This window comes from Esox lucius, chromosome 3 (genome assembly GCF_011004845.1).
Source record: "Esox lucius isolate fEsoLuc1 chromosome 3, fEsoLuc1.pri, whole genome shotgun sequence".
NCBI lineage: Eukaryota > Metazoa > Chordata > Actinopteri > Esociformes > Esocidae > Esox > Esox lucius.
The window spans coordinates 11,590,699-11,608,454 of NC_047571.1; the positions used below are offsets into that span (position 1 = coordinate 11,590,699).

Below are 17,756 nucleotides of genomic sequence, written 5' to 3' on the forward strand. Positions count from 1 at the left end.
AAATGAAAAATAAATCCCACTTAAAATGTTTCTTGAATATGGGTGCTGTTGAATTTATGACCAAAAACACAGTATTTTGTTATTAGATTGTTTATGTCTTAAGGACGTGTAAGGAGATTACACTTAATTTCAACATATACTTATAACATTCTGCAACATTAGTTGCAAAACCCCTACTTTTTCAGAGTAGATTGATTTGGTGTCTTGAAAATGCCTGGCAACATGGGCAAATAAAAAACACTGTAAATAAATACATCAATGTCAAATATTAAAATACAGAAAATAACACAAAGTAAATATTTATTTATACATTAAATACAGAAGAAGTGATCTAATTCTATGCAGAATAAACAAAAAGACGTTATTAGAGTGTCCTGGCCTTTGTGACTAAATCCTGAGGGACCATTATTGATTCTGTCTTGTCTGTCTCAAAACATGGCCAGACTTTGAACCTACTGTTTTTCATATGAAGTTCATATCTAATGGACATTAATATGTAGTCCTTTATAAGATAATACACCGCATTCTTATTTCTATACACCAACAGCAAAATAGTATTAAGGTTTGATAAAGTCTATAGCATGTCCTGAAGATTAGGATCAATTTCATTTCATAACTACCAATACTGCATTTCAAGGTATTTTAAATCCCATACGACTGAGTGCTGTAGCCAGGAAATGTATAACCATTATTTGTTTCCATTGCCCCCCAGTAGCTAACAGGTATGCAGATTTTGAGGTTGGATATCAAACACTCTTTATGCTTTACTCTTTAACTTCACAACCAGTACTTCCTCACTCTCTCTGAGATGGTTACCCGTAATGTTGAACTGCAATAAATGCTGAATAACCCGGAGCGCTCAGTTATATTTTGCATAGACGAAGATAAGAGAGAAATAAGTGCCAGCAGGTGCCAAGTGTGTTAGTCTATCCTTATGACTATGCATCAGATAAAAGCCCCCCCTGTGGGGATAACGCACAAGGCAGGGTCAACAGTAGGTTCATGTTGACTGGAAGGATTAGTGTGTTGTCATGCTGGAGATGAGAGATAACAAAGAGGAATCCCCTTCCCCTTTTACACATCTCTGGCCTGTCAAGTGGACCCAGTCACTGGGCTTTCTATACCTGGGCTGTTATTCATGTAGTTTCAACTGTCTGAGTGCAAACAGGCCCATGACGACTTTTATTATGGTCAATCAGTCGACAACTGATTTTATAAAGCCCTTCTACATCAGTGGGTTGTCAACTATATGCCGATGCAGACAGTTTGGCAAAACCTGTAAAAGCAAGCAACAACAAGATATTGAAGTGCAAGAACGTTCACTCTAAGCCGTTGTGGATTCTGTTTTACAGTGCTCACAGTTGTCACGGGGCGGCAGACAATGTGTTAGCTCAGTTCTGTGTTTGAATTGAACGGCCTCTTTCCAAAAGAATACTATTTCACTCATAGCTATGATACACTCAAAAACGGAATGACTTGGGTGTGACGAGGATGTCAATCTAAAGGAGGTGGAACGAGCAACCCCCAAATATCCATTTTCAGGTGTAATTCACTACTCTACTGTCCACTTTGTTCACAGCGCCCCATTTAATACACCAGTGTGAACTTAACTTTCTAGTTAACTGGCACTTGCTTTATACACAACTCCCGACTGATTGGAAGCCCTTAGCTCACTCCTCAACACCTGTGCACCAGTAGATAAAGTGTCTTTCACTGGTCAGTCCTACAGCGACAGATGCATAATTGTCTAAGCATTGTAACTAGACCTAGTCAACCTGCTACAATTACTCTCAGGCTGCACTGTACCAGAAGTGTTTGTTCACTTCATCACAGTGTTTTCTAACTCCAGTACCCCCAACAATACACATTTCTGTTGTATCTCCAGACAAACACACAGGATTCAACTGGCTAAATAACAATCCAGTCCTAAATGAGTCGAATCAGGTGAGTTTTGACCGGGGCTACAGCTAAAATGTGTGCTGTTAGGAGTAAAAGAGGACTGACATAATCCAGGATGGGATTAGTTTCGAGTTGACACAAAACATTGTGTTTTGTAGTTAACGCGGTATAGCTCTGTGACAACATTGCCATGGACTTTATAATACTTTTAAAACCTGAGTACTCCTCAACAACGCATTGTGTTCCTGTTTGTTGTTGTACAAATGCTAAGTTTACTCTGCCTTGTAAAAAGCTCAACAACAATAGGCCACTTAGGAGACACTTCCCTCTAAACCAACTCAGGTCTTAGCGACAGACTTATCACACAGATTAGTTTGGTCAATTAGAGGTATTATCATCCAATTACTGGAGAGCATCCAGTCGAGACTGTATGCAGCAACATAGGAAGGAAATAGTGGCAGCGGATTGGTGTTCTGAATTTACCTTGCGTTTGCAAACAACAGGTCTAGCTGAGGATTAGTGTCAAGTCAACATCTGGATCTACCCTGGCAGAATGTGTCGCGGCACAACTTCAGTCATTTATATTTAGAGGTAACAGCTTTGAATATTAAACCGAGCAAACACGAAATGCCTTGGAATTATTACATCATGGTATGTTTTACAGCTCTGTCTGTTTTCTCAAGCGACTGGTTGCGCAACAAGCACTGGCATAAAACTCATGTTTATTGCTTTGTAAACACAGTTACTGTATCGACTTGACTGCTCTGTTTCGACATCCCTCCTTCTCGCTTTGTTTAGCTGTTCACCAGAGCCTCGCCGTCTGAACGTCATGCACAGTTGGCCAGCTTGAGCGAGCGTCAGGGGTGGGGGTTTGGGGGGCCTTCACCTTAACGATCTACATTTGTCATCTCCCCCTTTCAAGATAGAAAAATCGGTGGATACTGAGGTAAGACCCCCCATCCCCTTCCCCCTTCCTTTTACCTGGATGGAGTAGTCCCTCAGCCCGTCCTCAAACCCCCCCCCACCCCCACCACAACCACACACAAAACCCTCAGTGTTCCCCCTGGGGCCAACTGGAGATGAAAGGCGGCGCGTTGAAGGGAACGAAGGGGAGAAGATGAAATGGCTCTGATAATTGTGGGAGCATCTCGGCCTCCATTGCGAGGGCCCGGTCAAAGGCCTTGGTTGTCTGGGGACTGTCTCAGGTGGGTGGCTGTGGGGGTGATGGGGTTGGCAGGTTTCATCCTCGTGTGTGGGGTGGCGGGTCAAGCAGCGGGTTTATATGACATAACACTCTTGGTGTGGTTAACTTAAGCTCTTGACAGAAACCTTAGGTAAAAGTCTTGAATGCCTTTTTTGGCTGTCACGTCTACTATTTTTTAATTTCCGTTCGCTAAGTTCAATGTGAAAACACTGATGGCATCCCATGCCAGTGTTAGTTGAAGAGAATAACTAACTCCAGACTCTATCCACAATCTCGTCTATTAGTTTATGATCAAACAGCTACCATTTAGTTTATCTTCTGTTTTGGTTTCAACTGTAACATATTTGCTTGTTGGTGTCGTTAACCAACAGTACAGCCACCGGTGACATCCTGGCCAAACATGTATGAGCATGAACCGGCCACATGGAAAACCATTGTCTTGCTTCTAGCGCCCCAGTGTGGAGAGTGACAGTAAATACCAAGGAGGCTCAAAAATAACTAAGCCTTTTACTAGACTACATCAGGAAGTGGTCCCAACTAGACACTCACTGAGCAATTTAGCTAATTGATCAGTTCTGAATTCCACGTAGAGGTGAAGTTGGTAGAATGAAAAACACAAAGCGTCTGCGGTGTTCCCGGATCAGGATGATCTATTCCTGTAATATGTTACACTAAAAAATGACCTCATGTTGCTGGCATACAAACACGTAAATCAAAACAATCAAAATTTTAACAGAGGACGTTATAGCCATGGTTAAGCAATTCATACAGGTGTCAACACATTGTGTGAGGTGGGCGTGCAAGGACAGTAAACTTCTAAAATTGCCGCAATAGCTGTAAAGCATTACGAGGCAGCTAATGTAGCTTAGTCACAATTTTGTGAAAGAGAGATTAAGGGGGTGTCTTTGGCGCGCTCCCACATGGCGGTTTTAGGTTTCTCTGGTGGCTTTACCTTAATGTCTCATTGCACACATAGCGGAGGACGATAATCCTTTATGTGAAAACACACAGAAGCAGTCTCATTTCGCCTAGTCAGTCGCCTTGTTATTGAAAATGCATCCCAGATCTAAACCCACATAATGTCATTCTCCAATCTCTTAAGCATTCATGGATATGAAAGCAATTTAGCGAAACTGTTATTACAGGATTAGCTAGGCAGACGGAGGAGAGGACTCGGAAGACATTGACAACCGCACTAGTGTTTGGTAAAGACGCTGGCTTCTCTGGGATGCTGTTTCTCTATACCTGTAATTACTAAGGAGAAGGGAGAATAAGAAGTTTATTTTTTGTACTGGTTTGGAATAACTGTTCCTACTTCGAGAGTTCTTAAATCTGAAGACGGTGACTAGTTTTTTTTAAACAGGCTGAAGATTATTGAAATGAAAAAACACCTGGACAACAGTAGGAATCAGTAAGTTTGTAATTAAACTATAAAACAATTAAATAATTGAGCTGAAATCTTAGGATATTTATGGTAGGTAAATGGGATTGATCGCCTACATGATTAAGTGTTTGACCGTTATTTAAGACGACATCTAAAATGGTGTGTTCAAGTATATCTAGCGCCACCACAGACAGAAAAAGAAAAGGGACAACATTATAGCCTATGTCCAAAACTTTCCTTTCCCATTCCTTTTAGCCGAAATCCTCTGAATGACCAAATCATTTTCCAATTAACTACCTTGGGTTGGATGATATTGTGAAAAGGCCATGGTGAAGACCAGGCTGTTAAATGAATGAGTTGTACCAGCAGCAATATGCTGAATGCCAGAGGAGGATGGCAGGTTGCTAGCAGGGAGAGCTAGCATAGCAGGTCCAAGTCAAATTCCCACATGAAGGTGTAAATTACCATTGGTACAGACAGGCAATGCAATAGAGAAATTAGCGAACACAGCAGGGAAGGCCTGTCCTATTGATCGGTCTGTGGAGATGTTTGTAAACTAGCAATAATGGCCCCCACACCCTATACTCCCCCGTCAGGACGAGCTATGACCTCCAAAAGCAATTTCTATAGATCTGCTTCGACTTGGGGCCCCGCTTCCTGGTCCAGAGCCACTCAGGCTCCTAGCCCAGCGGTAACCTGACCCTCACCCACAGCCCTCCTAATGCACCCGCTATGGATCGCTTTGGTGTCTGGCCTACAACCTCCTGACAGGCTGAGCCACGGGGTAAACGATACAGCCTCTGTAACTTTCATTTAACCATAAAGGCACATCTGACCCCCCACCTCCAACCTCAACACACCTTCACACTGAGAAGGGTCAAGCATGCGGACATCTACGCATCAGTTCCAATCAAAGTGACTTAGTCTCACCATGTCCTCTTTGTGGTACGACTGGAGCGTTGCCATCCAGGTTGGTCCATCAACCTTCCTGTACGAGGTGGCGGTCATCGACTCCAAAAAGGAAATCAGAACCAGGCCTTCTGAAGGGTTGATGAACTCCTGGATATGGTCCCAAAGCACCCTAAATGTTATCTTTCTAGTGTACTATACTGTATAACCTGGCCCATTAGGGAAGTATTAGCTCTGACTAGGACTCCACTCTAAAGAGCTCCCAGAATTTTCAGCTTGGGTTGCAGGATAACTTCAGTTCGAAAGGCCCATTACAACCCCTCCCGGCTTTCCCACTCATTTATCATTCGTTTATTAGCATCTGATAACACTTACTGAGTCCTGGGGATTGTTGAGTTCTCCTCAATATGCCTTTCTTTGGTTCAGCATCGGAAAGGCTACATGGGTTGATTTCAAGATTTGGCTGTGGATCTAAGCGGGGGCAAGGGAATTACTTTCTGTGATCATCTTGTAGTAATTTCACCAAATTGCTCTAATAGGCTTCTGCTGAATGGGCAATGTTCCTTGACTGGTTTGTTCATGCGATGTTAACAAGCACACACACTTTCCCCTGCCTCCGCCTGCGCCATCTGGAGAGCAACCATCATTAGGAGTGTCGGGCCTTGGGAGTTGTTAGTGGACATCTTTTTCCACTAGATGGAAATAAAGACCGCCCGTTCCTTCAGCTTGTTTTAAGTCATTAGGGGAAAAAAATTGGAGGCGGGAATAAAAGCAGTAGAGAAAGGTGACTTCAGATTTACAATCATTTAATTAATGTCAAATGTAGTTTACAAACGGGAAAGACACGTACCATTTTCAAGAATATACAAGACACAAATTATCTGACACAATCATCTTGTGCAATTTGTCATCTTTGGGGCAGGTTGAAATAAATCTCCAGTTGAAGGAAGAAACCCACAATGGGAGAGAATACCGTCAGCCTTCATTATCAGCTGTTGTGAAGTGGATTCCCAGAACTCCTGACTCCAGACATACAGTATGGTGCAGTGAGCTCTTATTGTGTTCAAATGTGCACCACAGCTTTTAAGTGTTTATTTGCCTATGCATGGTATCCTATACATGTAACTACGAAGTGAAACTATAACAAAACCGAAGACAAAACCTATACAAGTACAGTATGAACAGAGGTATGTTGGAGAAAAGGAAAATAAATAAAACCTTCAAGGATGACTCAGTAGCCAACTTTCTAAAGCGTCATTGCATGTGTGGATCATTTTCAACAGTGAATGCCAATAGCCTCTGTAATTCAAACGGTCTATGCAATAGACCTCCATATGCTCTACCATCTGTGCACTGTACCTCGCTGAAAACAATTTACGCTGCTTTGAGATCAGTGTATTACTGTGAGGTGATCAAAATGCTTATCCTCATGAACTGATTGAAATCTAATGGAAAGTATGCAGAATGACGCCTCACTGAATGATAAACTTCAAATGGAAGTGTTTGTCTTACGGTAATGTTACACGTTGCTTTTATTCGGTCCGCTTACATGGCCAAGAATACTGTGACCCTTGTGATCTTTCAGACATTGTTCTTTAACCAAACTTTATTAAACTCACTAGAGTAGCCTGATCTTCACAAGTCAACTACAAGATGGCATGGAGAACCATCACATGCACAGAAGTTTAGAAAACTCCAGATCTCTCAGTCGGGCAGACTAAATATCCTGAAAAGGTCAGATCTGCAGCCACAGTCAAAACATTATGGAATAACTCAACAGATCCCTTGGGTTCTACAAGCCTATGGTAACACTTTGTAACAGGTTGCTTCAGAACATTCCCCCTAGTGGAACAACAATACATGACTAAAGAGGTTTTATACTGCTTTTCGAAAAAACAAAGAGATACAGCTGCTGTGTCTACATTGTAAACATCATTACCAAACAGTCTTCGTAAAATAGCATCTAAATCCACAACAGAGGGAGATGATCAGAGACGATCTTAGACGTAAACAAAGGACTCAAGAAGCACTAAACTGGAGACAAAGTTCTGAAAATGCTAGTCCATGAAGGAAATGGAGGTGAATGGAAATTTGGTCTGGACTGAAATAAATATCCAACTCTTTGCATTTGTGACTAAAGCCATCTATTGATCCCTTCACTGAGAATTGAACATTTCTGTACATGTGTTAACATCTGCAGGGTTGGAGTTGGGGGTTTAAATTCAGTCATAAACCTTTCATTTCTTTATTTTTTTGTCAGCTTACATCAATACAGACATCACAGGATACATAGTTTTACAAATACAAAGCACGCCACCTTGCTGTGGTGAAGTGTTCAGTGACTGGTCGGGGGCCGATGTGGCGGCCCACTACTCCCTCCCTCACAGATGGGAAGGACCTGCCTTTAAGAGTTGCCAGGTTGGAGCCTTTGCTGGACAGCACAACAGGAGGAGCGCTCAAAAACATTTCGGGAGAAGCATCTTAGGAGGCTTGGTCTGAGCGGAGGTCATAACAGAAACCAAAGTGATGAGGAAGTGACAGGATCAGCACACAGGCTGTACAACTAAGAAGAAGCAGCGCAGGTGGTAGTAAACTGAATTGGTTGTGATTTAGCCCGCGTTGCAGTTATGGAACAATTCAAAGCCATCAACTCTCCTTATGTTGGGTAATGTTCCCGGGCCAAAGAAATTGCTTTAGGTCTACATCTTCTACAGCTTTTACTGTATAATTGAATGAAAACTTTACACCGTCTAAACCTTGAATTTCTATTGGAGTAGTTTATTATTATTACTTAAATGTATTCCTGTACAACGAAATACAACTTTAACCTTAGGACGACAACATTGCTTTAAAAATACAGAGGGCTTTCTTTATCGCCAATTTTTTTAAAACATAATTCCCTTCCCCTCCCCAAAACTCAAAACCGGTCTGTAATAATATATACTTTAGTGTGTGTGTGTGTGCGTGTGTGTGCGCGTGTGTGTGGACCCTATGTATACAAGTGTAACTTCTATGTCATTTACACACAACACTGTAAACATACATAGACTATTATACATGTGCTTGCACTGACTCTTGGGATTTGGTTGACTTCACTACTTAACAGCACAAAAGAAAAACGTTTGAAAAGGAGAAGAGGACGATCCCTTGGTTGTTCTGAGGTTGTTGCTTTGGCTGAAAGCTCCTAAAGTTTGTTTTGCTTTCCCCCTTAGCAGGCCCTTAAAGCTGGCTGGCTGTGAGGACAGACCGCGGTCTAAACGTCTAGCTGGGCTGCCCAGGTGACTGGAACCGATAGAGGTTTTTCTTACAGAGCGGGTAGAGATGGTATGGGGGGGAGAGGGTCTACCACACATTCCCACCTGGGTCTCTCGGGGGGCGGGGGTTGGGGGCGGGGTTGGATTAGGCTCCATCAGGAATGAAAACAGCAAAACTGGGACCCTTCACTTGGGAGCTATGGGACCAAACACCCTAAAGCAGGAGCGTGAGCCAGGGTGGATGGTTGTCGCCTGCAGAGTGGACCACCCGCCGCTAGAGGGCAGTGTGGAGTGAGCAGGGAGCCTGTTCTGCGAATGCTCAGACTAAATGAACAGTTTTGTTCCCAAGTCTCGTGGGTCAGACAGTCCTCCCCCCAGGTGTGAAGAGTCACTGGAGACATCAGGGGTCGTCTCTCTGGGGGTGGGGGATCAAAGCCCAGGCTCACGCAAGGTCAAAAACAAACCAAAAAAAATGCAATACGCTGAGAGGAAATGGAAGAAGGAGGAGTGGGTGGGAGGGACGGGGCTGGAGGTGGGGGCCGGTCAGGCAAGCGCTGTCTTCTTCACAAGTAGACACGCCTCAGATCGCCTGGTGATGTGATGGTGTTGCATTGTGGGCACAGTTTCTTGTTTCCCTGCAGGACAGAGAGAGAGACAAACAAAAAAGATGAATGTTTCGGCCCCAATACACACAATTAAACCTCCCCAGGTAAAATAACTCGACCAACTGGCCAGAAATGCTAGACCAAACTAACCACATCCAAACCAGGTATAGAACCCAGTCAATGAGTAGTGAACCAAATCATGCGAGTGCTCAGATTACATTTAGCCACTGAGTGAGTATATATATATATATATATATATATAAAAATATACGCAGCATGTCACTAGGGGGTGTGAAACATTGGCAGTCATTCAGCCATCACACAGGAGGCTGAGAGCTGAGCACGTGGAGCATCAAAGCCTACCCATGGTCCCGCTGGGTACCTGCTCAGTTCACCTCCCCTGAAACACTGCCATCCTCTATAAAACCGTGGACGTGTTGCAGTAATAAGACAGCGGGTGCCGGAGCAGGGTACTGTGTGTGGTCTCATTCTGGGCCGCCACGCAACCAAACCCTCTGCCAAGAGAAAACCTGGAGACTCTACCCTGGCATGTTTTGAAACAGGGGTTCAACCAGGATTCATTTTTGAGCGAGCCTGCCAGGTGCAATGTGTCTGACCCCAAAGGGGCTGTCACGACTCTTAAGCACCGTGTAGACTCCCGCAGTTTGACCCAACTCAGACTGGGCTCCAGCCTCAGCCTGTGAGGTGTGAGGAATATGTTTAGCCTTCTAATCGTGTGTGTGTGTGAGAGAGACTGCGTGAGGGCGTGTGCGTGCGAAGCGCCAGTCAACTTTCAGCACACTGGGGAATGTGTACGCCAAGTCTGAGGCGTACTTGCTGACTGCCCGGGAACCTGGGATGAACCCAGGCGATCTGACGCCTCGCGCTGAGAACTCTGAGGACACATGGTGACAGAATCATACACTGATGTGGCGGACCGGGTTTGACCCGCGCTAACCAACTGCGCCGTCTCCGCGATGCCTGTCGGGAACCAGGGGCTCTCGCACCGGTCGGAGGGAGGGTGGGGCCTGGGTAGACCTGGGCAGTTCTCACACCCCGGCGCTCCCCGGTCTGCTCATGTCTACAGAAAAGACAGGCCGAGGAGAGAGGCGGAGCCTGGGTCATATGTAGGGGCCGTCTCGTGAGACTCCGACGTAGCCCAAACGGACGGCTCTCGTTACATCTCAAAAGCCCGCAGGTTCAATTTAGAAAGTAAATGAAGTGAAAATGAGTGTACTGACCTAGGAGCCTGACAGTCAAGCCACTGTTCCCCTGTCTGCGTATTGGTGAATAGCTCATCTTAACCCCGCCTACTGCTACCAGGAACCCTTTCAACCCCCCCCCCCAACCCACCTTTACCCCTCGGCTCCAACGAGAACCAGGTTCCTTCATCCCTCTTTACACAAAGAAATGACGGCCGGCCCTTTCTTTCTTTTCTTCATATAAAATAAAGGAGTTACCTGATCTTAATGAGCCTGGTGCATTGGTGTGGGCTTCTCACATTGTGCGCCAGCTGCAGAGCTCTATTAAATTCATAAGAGGAGGCCCGACGGTAACTAGATTAGACGCATTTACTTTGATCAAGACGCGGGGAGCCCTGCTGCGCTGCACTTTTATTGCTGTCTTCGGGCAACATATTAATGCCCGCATTAGGAACTAGCTGCTGTGGCAGGCACACATTTTACCCGCCCCTCCCTCCCCCGTCCCCCTCCCACCTCCTCCCTCCCCCGTCCCCCTCCCACCCCCGTCGTTCTGTTTTTGTCACACAGGCCTTTGTGATGAATCAAGACACAGAGCAGCTTATTTAATACATTGTATATTGAAGGAAGGCTGAGCGGGAAAGCGTGTTCTTATGAATTGTTTCCGTGTGTACCGGCGGAAAGCGTTCAAGGATTACGCCCGTTCTGGGAAGGGCACATAAAAACAGGAGCGGAAAACAAACGCTGGCCCCGAGACGCACCAACAGCCAAGCCGACTCTCCACAGTGATGGTGGAGAGAGGTGCCAGCGACGGGGCCAGCGACGCTAGGATCTGACGCAACAAAACGGTCCTAATCATTTACGTCATTATCCAAAGCTCTAATCAATGATCTATAGCAAAATGAAGGGAAAAGGGAATACTGAATATTCCAGAGAGAGAGTGTGTGTAGGCCTAAGGCCATTTAATTCATAGAGCAGAGGACCTCTTTATTTCACAGTTTAACTACCCATTTGTGGGGGGTGGGGGGGCTGTTGTGTGTTACCATGTCTATGTAAAGTACCAAAAAGGAGAGAGACATACTGACAGAGACAGACAGTATGATGAGTCCCAACCGTGTTAACATGGGGTTTCTTACCAAAGTCCTCAGCCAGCATTCCTCACAGTGGACATGCCAACACTGGATGGAGGTGAGGGGCATCGTGTACGAGTCCTGCCATGGGAAAGGAAGAGACACACAGATGGACAGGGAGAGAGAGAAGATCGAAGAGGTTAAAGGGGAACCATGGGGACCGGCCACGAACAGACACCGAAGCGCACGACCACACACGAGACACGGAACAGGCCCGGAACGACAGCACTGAACCAAAAGCAACCGGGCAGCCCAGCTACAAGCACAGGCAGGGAGGAGGGGGGCTGTCCGGCCGGGCGAGCAGGCAGGGAGGCGTGTGGGCATGGGGGACACCGGTTTGGGGGGGGGGGGGGGGGGCGTGGGAGCGAGCACAGACAGCCTTACCCTCCGTAGCGGCATCAGCCGTTTAATCCCGCCGCCGGCGCAGCCCATTACGTAGCCTCTATACAAACAGTAAACGCTGAGCGGGAGGGGCTTTGAGCTCTCCGCAACCCGCCTCTCATTGGCTGCCGTGACCGCCAGGGCCCGGCTCGATTGGCCCAGATTCTTGTCTTCGGCCCTGTCTGTTTGGAATCTCTTCCTCTGTAGAGAAGTACAGAGGGGGTGGGGGGGTGGGGGCACTGCTGAGCACAAGAATGCGGCGGACTAGAAGGCATTGAGAGAAACAGGTACGGACCGGACTGGACTGACACTGACATGCATTCACAGACAACACGGGAGAGATCCACGGGAGTTTCTGCTGCAGCTCGTGTTATTTGGATCTGAACAAAAAACGCGACGGAGATCCATTCAAACGCCGGGATACATGTTGGGTCGAAGGTATGGACCGAAGGACAATGGGGGGTGGGGGGGGGGGGCAGTACCGCACGTGGAGATGGCAGGCGGGAAAATCCAAGGTGTCCATTCTGAGTGCAGTTCCACAGAGCACCAGCAGGTGGCGGTGGAGCTCCACAGAGGAGGACCGCACAGGGGTGGTCTGCCCCTACGACGTCGTAACAAGTGTTCAGTGGAACAAAGATTCTGTGGTCCTCAGGGGGGCTGGAGGAGAAAGACGCTCGACTCAACTGGCTGAGCAAGGCCACGCCATTTTGTGTGAAAAGAGCGAGGCTTAGTAAGACCCCCAACCGCTTTCGTCCCTGTGTTTAATGTTCAGGTCACTGCATTATGCCACTTCATCACTGGTTGGTCGGTCAGTAACAGCAGGGTGACATGCCCCGCCCCCCTTGGCCTGCCTGGGAGACCAGTGACACGGGGACGAATGACTAATTAGTTTCAGGATGGTAACCGGAGGGCAGGGGTGATCAATATGCTTCTCCCTACCCGCTCCTCGTCTCCCTCACCCCAGGGCCGGGACGACCTTTAGGAGGGGCAGGCGACAGGAATCGCTTGCTTCTCCTCAGATGCCAGATTGGCGGCCAGGGAGCAGGGTATGCCAAAGCGGAGGAATGCGGCGCCTTCGCTGGTTCTAGTGGCGGGAAGACGGCTGCGTGATGCTACGAGCGGCGACGATCCGGCAAACCCGGGAAAGCTTAGGAAAAGGCACCGCATTTATCCGGGCCGCAGCGTTCCTGACCATCCCCCAGATAGGGGAGCCACTGACCGAGCCAGTCATCAGGGACAGGACAGATAATCAAACCGGATGCATTGATGGACGTCAATCACCACGGTGACGTCGATAACCAAAGACAGGAGTTATTATTGACCGGCCCTAAATGATAATGAACCATCAGGTGGGATGGTCAGACGAAGGCCCTCGGAGCTGTGGGATGGTAATAAGCCAATACAAGGGGCAGCTGGGGCTTCAGAGCCAGGGGACAGTTGGTGCAACAGAACCTCAGGGAAACACGGGGCGGGGGGTGCTGGGGTGGGGGGTGCGTGCGGACATTCAGGCCATGCAGGAATCATGTCAACACAACACAAAGCCTGCTTCCTAAATGGTACCCCATGGGACCTGGTGGACAGTAGGGCCCTTCAAAGGGAGCAGGGGGCCATTTGGGCTGCGCAGATTCAGACACTCCGTAATGGCTGGCGTGCAGAGAGACAGACGGAGGCTGAAGGGCCGGTTCCTTACCATGCAGATGAGGCATTTATATCGGTCCCCTCGCAGGATCTGTTTCTCCAGCTCCCGGATGCGGGCCTTTAGTGCTTCCAACGTGGTGGCAGTCGAGTCCTCCGTGATCCTGCCGAGAACAAAAGGCTGGGGTCAGGACAGTGACACTCAAGAAGAAACCCCTCGATGGTGCTTATCTGGCAGAACTACAGCGGAAATCAAGAGTCAAATTGTTCGGCGTCCGTTATCATTACGCTTCTAGGCCACCTGGTTTGGTTGAGTTGTTCACACAATGACAATTTTCTACAATTCAAAATTCTACAACATAAATACGATGTTATGAAGAAGCCAGTTTCAACATCGTCGCCATGAAAACGGCATGGTCCTGACAGGCTCTGTCTTTAGGCTAAGCCGCAAGGTGGTCATATAACATGACACATTCCTATTTAACACCTGTCCATATCCTCCCAGGCCTACTAGACAGCAGACATATCCATGGCAGTTCAACACAGTGGGTCTAAAGCAGTACACTGGGACCCATGGGGGCCCTTGTCAATAGTGGGGCCTTACATAGGAAGTGGGCGGCCGTACATAGGAAGTGGGCAGATTTACGACTCCCTCCCCTCCTCACCTCTCAGGCCCTCCACTAAATATCCGCTGATTAATGCTGCTGCCGCCCGGCCAATGTACATTTAACACTGTCCTGCAGCATATCAACTAGCAATAACTAAATCAATATGGCCGCCGATGATTGTCCGGGACGCGGCGCTGGCCAGATGTTTATGGTGATCTGCTCATTTTCCAGCCAGATGGAGCGCTGATCTACAGCATTGATTTACCATTGGAGCGGCTCTCAACGGGAGGAGCAAACAAGGCATATATCCCCCCCCCCGATTAGTGGTGGTCTGAAGGCCCACCGTTTCCCAGCCGTCTATGGCTTCATCTGTTATACTAGTGGAACTGGGTGGTGGTTTAATAAGAAGCGGTGAAGGGCCCTGAGGCGGGCAGAGAAATAGACATTAGGGAAGGACGGCTGGACATCACACTGTCGACACACGATCTCAACTAGCTTCATACAAAGGCACTTTCTTATGCCAAATATTAACTGAAGAGAACGAGAGTTCACTTGTCTGGTGCAGGTACAAGGGATGAGTTGGCAGTGACCATGATAGTTAACATCCGTGGGGGGGGGGGGGGGGGGCTTGGCCAAGGATAGCCAGGGAAAGGAGATCCGGGACAGTCACTGTCTCCCGTCCTGTGACTCAATCTGCGACACCATGGCCATAAAGCTTTAAAATCTCCTCTTATTAGCTGGGAGCTTGTAAAAAGGCATTTAGCCTTGATTAGCGTGCTTGCTTATAAAGCAGGCCCAGTAGTGCTGCCCTCCGTAGCTTGGTGTTTTCTCTTTTACAGCTTCATAAATCCCTGTGGTAGCTCACTCAACCAACACTGTCATCGGGCACCGCTGAGTACAACTTCTCCCTATAAAGTCCAACCCTTCTCTCCTCTCGGAGACAAACGCTTTGACCATAATATCAATTTAGCTGGTGATTTATATAAAAAAAGTTATTTAATTCCCTTGAGCAACAAAGGGGGGGGGGGGGGTAATCTTTTGTTACATGGAGGCTTGAGCTGTATGGGCAATGGACGGCAAACAGAGTGTGTCTTCCTGGCTAATTAGAGAACACTACATGACCACATAGGGCTGAATCCACCATTTGATGTCGGTATCATTGGGTTGCCAACCCTGGGCAGGTCCGCTGGACATCAGACATGCATTACAAATACGAACGTTAGCCTCTATTAATGTATATATACTTGCAGTTTTTACCACATCATGACCGATTAGTTCCCAACTGCTTACATCAAGGTCTAACTCCTATTGTCTTCAAAACAAGGTAACCCTTTCTTTTTTTACAGCCTGGCTATAAATATAGTCAATAAAGTATCCAACTTTATCAAAAAAACAAACAAGAGACAAAATAAAAACAACAGGACTCATTACTTATAATAAATGATTACAAAAATTGCCAGAGCATATGGGAAGCTTATTCAACAGAGAAAGAAACTTAACTGGGGATAAGCTGCATAAATGATGACGATTTATCATGACTGGTCAGGGGGAAAAAGATGCTGCCGTTTTATACAACTTTTTCTTAGACGCTAGGCGACTGTAATTTATAACAGCTTAATATATATGTAGACCAAACAACCTTCGCTAAACGTTAAAGGATTTATGAGATAAGTTATTGGTGGAGGCATGTTACGCTCAGGGAAATACAAGTGAAGCAAACGTTGCAGGCATAAAACAGGGCCGTGAATCCGGACCGGGCTAAAGGGTTTTGATCACAGTGGGACTCTGTGGGGTGCTGAAGGTACAGTGGCCTTGAGCACACATAAAACCTTACAAGGCTTCCAATCCAACCTGAATTAGTACCCCGCGCAGAGATTCCCCAGGCTGCTCTGATACATCTGTGTGGCCAGGGCACTACACAATACCGGTCTGCAGAGGACCACAAAAAACCCCTGGCTGGTGTTCAGAAGGGAAAACTCAGCAATCCCGTTTCAAAACTTTCTCCATATTAAAACACACATGACGACGCCACCGGAGAAGAAAAAGAGAGAAAAAGAGAGAGAGTGTGAGAGATGGCAGGAGTGGTGGGGGGAGTGTGAGAGATGGCGGGAGTGGTGGGGGGAGTGTGAGAGAGAGAGTGAGAGCGAGCCGGTCCTTCACATTAGGTGTTCAGTGTGAATGTTGGCGGGAGGCTTTAAGGCGTGCCCATTTCTCATTTCATTAGCCAGCCTTGCCAGGCTCCCCGGGCCGCTGCCCCGTTGCAATCTATCTCCATCAGCCCGTTATCTTAATCTAGCGTCCACCTATATACCGGCCTTTCATCTCCCCGGCAAGGAGGAGGGAGGCCCGACAGGGACCAAGCCAGACAGGCGTGGGGAACAGAGGAGGGCAGGCCCGACGGTGGCCTCCGGAGCACACTGCTGGCTGGTGTAATTACAGTTAGATACAGGGGGAGGGAGGAGAGGCCCAGGGGACTGACAGCCTTTTACAATGGGGATTAATCCACATCCACACACTCACTGCCTCCACCATTCGCCCATTTAAATATGTCATCTGTACATGTCAAAACTCTACATGCCATTTGTTTTTGCGTGATAGGCCTGCACAAACAATATGGGATTCACCCTCGCAGGAACTCACATTTTTATATACAGCATATAGAAATGTCCTAGTCTTATAAAGCATTTTTCGACCATTAAACAACAAAATACAGTGTAGACATTGTTAATGTTGTAAATTAATATTGTAGCTTTAAACCGCTGATAATCAATGGAATACCAACATAGGTGTACAGAGGCCCATTATCAGCAACCATGTCCTGTGTTCCAATGGCACATTGTGTTGACTTCTATAATCTATAATTTTAAAAGGCTAATTGATCATTAGAAAACCCTTTTGCAGTGATGTTAGCACAGCTGAAAACTGTTGTGCTGATTAAAATTGCTTTAGACTAGTTGAGTAACAGGAGCAACAGCAATTGTGGGTACGATTGCAGGCTCAAAATGGCCAGAAACAAAGAACTTTGTTCTGAAATAAGTCAGTCTATACTTGTTTTGTGAATTTAAGGCAATATCATGCAAAAAAATGCCAAGAAACTTAAGATCTTCCACAATACTGGGTAATACTCCTTCCATAGAACAGCACAAACTGTCTCTAACCAGAATAGAAAGGAGTGGGAGGCCCCAGTGCACAACTGAGTTAGAGGACAAATCAGGACATTAGTGTCTAGTTTGAGATACAGACGCCACACACATCCTCAACTAGCGGCTCCATAAAATGGTACCCGCAAAACACCAGTCTCAACGTCAATAGCAAAGAGGCAATGCGGGACTGCTGGCCTTCTAAGCAGAGTTGCAACTCTTATCTCAGACTGGCCAATACAAAGAAAAGATTAAGATGGGCAATTATTTCTAGCCTTGTCAATGACTATATTTCCCATTCAAACTAATTTCATCTATGTTTTCATGGAAAACAAGGACATTTCTAAGTGACCCCAAACTTTTGAACGGTATTGGGTGTGAATATGTGTGTGTGTATATATATATATT

At 46.6% G+C, this 17,756-nt stretch overlaps 1 protein-coding gene across 9 annotated transcripts in view; it reads right to left on the minus strand.

Annotated features, from left to right (window-relative positions):
* Positions 1 to 7,625: 7,625 nt before the first annotated feature.
* Positions 7,626 to 17,756, minus strand: part of rnf220a (ring finger protein 220a) — a 131,270-nt gene continuing 121,139 nt past the window's right edge. For 5 of the 9 annotated variants that reach the window (XM_034291375.1, XM_034291374.1, XM_034291373.1 and 2 more), the window contains 3 exons: positions 13,656 to 13,764; positions 11,591 to 11,665; positions 7,626 to 9,285 (listed from right to left, as the gene is read on the minus strand). In XM_034291375.1, coding sequence (XP_034147266.1) covers positions 9,214 to 9,285; positions 11,591 to 11,665; positions 13,656 to 13,764 — 256 coding nt within the window. In that variant the 3' untranslated portion in view covers positions 7,626 to 9,213. Of the gene's footprint in view, positions 9,286 to 11,590; positions 11,666 to 11,968; positions 12,167 to 13,655; positions 13,765 to 17,756 lie in introns of all 9 variants that reach the window. The other 4 variants (XM_034291371.1, XM_034291370.1, XM_034291369.1 and 1 more) reach the window with 1 other exon arrangement.